A 5,334-nucleotide genomic window follows, 5' to 3' on the forward strand; every position below is an offset into this window, starting at 1 on the left:
AGGATAATTGGGCTAAATCTAGCCCTGGGAAATGCAAACCAGAAGCATTTTCCTCGAAGCGCCCCAGATTAAAAAATGAATGATATGTTAAGATGGCTCAGATTTCCAACTGCACCACACTCACAGAGAAACAGAGCCACCGAGTCAGCGAAGATAGTGTTTTAAAGGCCAGCTGTCCTCCAAAAGAATGAAAAGTATTAAAACTCTTTTAGGTGGGGCACGGTGGCTCATGTCTGTAATCCCAGCACTTTGGGAGGCCGAGGTGGATGAATCACTTGAGGTCAGGAGTTCGAGACCAGCCTGGCCAATGTGGTGAAACCAAATCTCTACCCAAAATACAAAAATTAGCCGGGCATGGTGGCATGCACCTATAGTCCCAGCTACTCAGGTGGCTGAGGCACAAGAATCACTTGAAGCCGTTAGGTGGAGGTTGCAGTGAGCTGAGATTGCACCACTGCACTCCAGCCTGGGCTACAGGGCAAGATTGTTTAAAAAAAAAAAAAAAAAAAACCCTGTAAAATGGCTTTGTGCCGGGCGCAGTGGCTCACAACTGTAATCCCAGCATTCTGGGAGGCCAAGGTGGGCGGATCACCTGAGGTCAGTGGTTCAAGACCACCCTGGTCAACATGGTGGAACCCCCCGTCTCTACCAAAATTACAAAAATTAGCTGGGCATGGTGGTGTGCACCTATAATCCCAGTTACTTGGAGGCTGAGGCAGGTGAATCACTTGAACCCAGGAGGCGGAGGTTGCAGTGAGCCAAGATCATGCCACTACACTCCAGCCTGGGTGCAGAGTGAAACTCTGTCTCGAAAAATAAATAAATTAAATTGAATTTAAAAATGCCTTTGTATAAATTATCTGAAATAATTACGCCCTCAGTCTAGCATGCTCCTAGCTGGAAATGTATGGACAAATGTTAGGGGTAGAAGAGTCATCTATGCACGCTATAGTACACTAAAGCTTTGGCTGAAACTATATAGCCTGTAATGTCTCATTTTTTAATGGCATTAGAAGGCATTATGAGTTATTACATAAACATCCTTTAAAATTCAGAGTAGTCCAACAATAAGAACAACCCAAGTTCTACCTAAAAAACTACAGTCAGGTAGAACACATAACTGTAACTGTAGACAGAACACTTTTCAAACACCTATTTAGACCACCTGGTTTCTGCAGCATTGCCAAATTCTAAAATTGTAATGAAAAATGTAAAGTTTAAAACCTACAAGTCATCAGAGGTTCAGTGAGCAGATTGTGCCATTCCAAAACCGAAAATGTGCTTGCATAAGCAAGTCACCAGGGCTAACCTTTCTGGATTGAGAGTCTGGCCTTCAGTTCAGACCGTGGCTATGCCAGGGTCAGAAATGTGACAAAACTGCGCTTTCACGGAGGTTAGCCAAGGTTCACAGGGTCATGACTGGGCCATTTTATCAGTCATGTCAGGCTCACACCCTATTGCCTGGGATAGATAAAAACTTTATCTGTCAGTTTGCTAAATCTGCTCCTCCTGCCTCATTTTGAATAAAGAAAACCTGGGCTCAGCTTATCTAAACCAGAGATGCACCTTTCCTAATACTGTTTCCATATGCAACTTCTAAGTAAAGGTGACACGCCAGTGATTTCTGGTCTCATTTTAGTCAAGAACTGTCCATAACTGGAGTGACTGGCTTTGTCTTATCTAAAACCTTCACTTCAGAGAACAGATTTATTATGTTTATGACATGTTAGATGAGCTGGAGGGGTTAGAATGACAGTTCTCAGTGTTACCTTTTTCCCTAAAGTAAAGCAAACCAAAAAAAATTTTTAATTAACTTGGATCAATTTTCCAAATAGGGAATCTAAATGACTGTAGAAGAATTTACAGAGAAACGTCTGGAATAACACACACAGACATGTATTTTCTAATAACTGTTAACATAAAAAGCAGCTAAGATTTCTTCTCACAGAAAACAGAGATGCACAGATAAGCCCAGGTGGGCATTGTAAAATCTGGTTAAATACACTAAGCAAATATTAAACTGCTGAATTTTACCCGACAGGAATCTTAAATACCAGAAAAGTACCTTCAAATTTTACTTTATTTGGAAATAATACAAATTCATTATTTTAATATTTAAAGATTGTGGTAATATAGTCAAAACACATAAATATTATAATATACATTTAGAAATTAAATACAAAGTCAACACAACACTCCTTAAAAACTCATATGTACACTTGAAATAAGTCTGAGGTTTGAGCATTCAAGCTCATCAGATTTCCCCATGGAAATGGGTGAATCTTGCAGGGAGATTGTCCACAGGATACACGGTGGGACTGGTTTTCATTGTAGGAGGTCCATTTAGAAGCTGCCAGTCACAATGCCTGGCCAGCTCCACTGTAAATATTTTGAGAAGAATTTTTGCAAATTCTTTGCCAACACAGCTCCTAAGGCCTCCTCCAAATGGAATGAAGCTGAACCTGGATGCATCCTCTGGGTGAGGCAGCATGAATCGGTCAGGATTAAATTCTTCCTTGTTGGTGAAGATCTCTGCCACATCATGAGTATCACAGATACTGTAGATAACATTCCAGCCCTTGGGAATCTGGTATCCCTGCAAAAGATTATGAAACCCCAAGGGCTGACAAACTGGAATTTAACTTTCAACAACAAAAAGCAGTCACTGATATCTTTGGGGAAAATTATGAGCTAAAAGCAAGGGAGAGGTAGAAAGAGAAAGGTGGACCCAGGTTGCTGAAACACACCTTCATATAGGGCAGAACAATTATCAAAAGCGTAAGAACTGCAGCCACAGCATAGGGAAGGAAGCAAGAGGAGTTTTTTAAACCACAACAAAAGGGAGGGAGAAGAGAATTTTAACTTACATTTAACTCAAAAGTCTTCAGAGCAACCCGAAACCCTCCTGGAACTGGGGGATTCAGTCGAAGGGTCTCCTTAATAACACACCCGATGTATTTAAGTTGTTCCAAAATTTCCATGTCCAACTTGTTGTCTTGATTGCTCTTGCAAAGTAAACCCTATCAAAACAGTCATACAGAGGTGAACAGTTATTTTGTGTTCCAATAAAATCATCCCAGCAGACGTAAACAGGGCTTAAGTGGAGACTAAACCCAAAGGGCCCCATGATGGGAGAGACTGGGAGGGGGAAACAGCAGCTAGTGGCCATTGGCCTGCCCAAATTCACTATCTATTTACAATCCCAAGAGAATGCTGCTCACCAGTTAGAAGGGCCAAGTTTCTCCCCTCGCCCCGCCCCCCACAACCCTCCCACTCACCACCACCCACACTAATCAGCTATTCACACTGATCACACTATGTATGCCCTCGGACACACCAATTCAAGAAAGTGGAACCTATCTGAGAATCTCCTCGGTTCAGCAAAAGGTGGAGGAGGGGTCAAAATGAATACAAGGTCAAACCCTGCGTAAGTGGGATCACAGCTCAAGACTCCATCCTGTTTATTCACAAAGCTAATTCTCCCCACTGGCTCACACAGCCCTGGGCCCTGCACTTTCAAAACACTCAATGAAGGCAGCACAATGACTTATTCGGAAGTTGGCTAGGGAGCAGCTGAATTTCCTAAGCTAGTAAGGACACCCCCAGTCCCAGTCTCCCTACCTTACTCTTGAGCTCTTCTCGCACTTTCTGGAGAACATGTGGGTAGAGCCCCAGGTAAGTGATCAGAGATGTGGCTGCACTGGCCGTGGTTTCGTGTCCTCCGAAGAGGAGTTCGGTTGAAGATTGCTTTAGTGCCTAAAATAGAGTAAGATCCACGTTCTCACAAGTCCACAAGTCTGCGTGCGGTTTGACAGAAGGATTACTCAGAATCGAACTTAGATTTCTGGAGGGAAGACTAAAAGGGCTAAATGTTTTGCTGACAGAAAGTCAAGGAAAGCAATATCTTTAAACAAAATGCAAAGTCCCTTTAGTTCAGCTAGAGCAGTAAGGCGAGTACGACCCCACTCTACCGGAAACTCCTGAGTTAAAGTCTTAGTTTTATTAAAATCGCAAGGTTCTTTATTAACATTTTTGCAAATTCCAACTTTCCCTTTGAAGCCTGGAAAAGTTAGGGGACGCTCTCAGTTCCGCCGCAGCCCCTTCCGCAGCTCTCCTGACCCGGTGTCTCAGCCTTCGGAATTCCATCGCTGTAGTCTGAGAGGGCCGCCCACTCCAGAAAGCTGGGTCCCAGGCGCGCGATTTGGGGGCCCCAGGAACCACGCTTGGAAAGCCAGGGGACCAAACTCCGCAATGCCTGGTCTGAAGCTGTCACTCACCTGCATGTCCAGCCGCTCTCCCCTCTCCCACGAGTGCTCGATCAACAGCTGCAGCGCGTCTTTGCAGCCCCTGCCCGCCTCGGATGCCCGCAGCCCACAGATCTTGGCGCGAATGTTCTGCTCGATGCGCGCGTGAATGAGGTTCCGTGCCTTCATGCCCTGAGCGCAGAGAGCGCGCGGAGGTGAGCAGATGCCCGGGTCCCGCGCCCCTAGTCCACAGCCCGTTTGCCGCCCTTACCCGGTACAGCCCGCTGAAGGGCACGTCGATGGGCAGTGAGAAGAGATTGCGGGTCATTTCCTCGAAGGCCTCCACAAGCTGCTGCTCGGCGTCCCCGTCGCCGGCCAGTTGGGGTTCGCAGCCCAGTAGGATGCGCATGGCTATTCGGAACATGAGGCGCTTCACCTCGGGGTAGACCAGGAGGCCGCGCTCGCCGCAGCTCAGCCACTGCTCCAGGCTGCTGCCCACTTCCTCGGTGATCACCGGCACGTAGCACTCGAGTGCCTCGCGGCTGAAGGCCCGCATAATCACCTGAGCCCCGAGGAGCGGAGAGCGTTAAAACCCTCCATCCGCCCCTCTCGTCTACCGCCGTCCCCTTCCAGACACCCCCAGTCCTGCCAGACACATGGCACTCTCCGAGCTGGGAAAGCTAACCTGGAGCTGGCAGAGGGTCCTAGCCTACCTCAAGCTGCTAGCCCGCGCCCAGCATCCACCAGCCGGAATTCCTGTCATAAATGGGGTCCCCTTCCCTGTCCATCCGTCGCCTCCCGCCCCCACCTTCTTGCGCTGCTTGTGCGAGGAGTCGTGCAGGTTAGAGAGGCAGCCAGATCCCAGAATGGTGCGCACCGACACTGGCCAGTGGACCGACACCAGCCGGTGCTCTCCGAGCAAGATGCGCCGCACATTGTCCGCGCCCATCACCCGCACGGTGGGCCGCCCGAACAGATGCGTCTTGTAGATGAAGCCGTATTTCCTGCGCTTCATCTGCAGGAACTTCCTCCGCTGTGGGAGGAAGGCCGAGGAGAGAGGCGGGCATGAGGGGGCGCCGGGGAGCGCCGC

At 47.8% G+C, this 5,334-nt stretch overlaps 1 protein-coding gene across 1 annotated transcript; it reads right to left on the bottom strand.

The window, feature by feature from the left end:
* Window positions 1-2,062: 2,062 nt before the first annotated feature.
* LOC105545524 (cytochrome P450 26A1) lies at window positions 2,063-5,279 on the bottom strand. The gene is made up of 6 exons (XM_011988474.1): window positions 5,053-5,279; window positions 4,516-4,806; window positions 4,278-4,436; window positions 3,622-3,756; window positions 2,868-3,020; window positions 2,063-2,596 (listed from the first exon to the last, which is right to left on the bottom strand). The coding sequence occupies exons 1-6, from the start codon at window positions 5,257-5,259 to the stop codon at window positions 2,255-2,257; spliced, it is 1,287 nt and encodes a 428-aa protein (XP_011843864.1). The 5' UTR covers window positions 5,260-5,279; the 3' UTR covers window positions 2,063-2,254.
* Between the last annotated feature and the right edge of the window lie 55 nt (window positions 5,280-5,334).

Source organism: Mandrillus leucophaeus, unplaced genomic scaffold, assembly GCF_000951045.1.
Source record: "Mandrillus leucophaeus isolate KB7577 unplaced genomic scaffold, Mleu.le_1.0 Scaffold331, whole genome shotgun sequence".
NCBI classification, from domain to species: Eukaryota; Metazoa; Chordata; class Mammalia; order Primates; family Cercopithecidae; genus Mandrillus; species Mandrillus leucophaeus.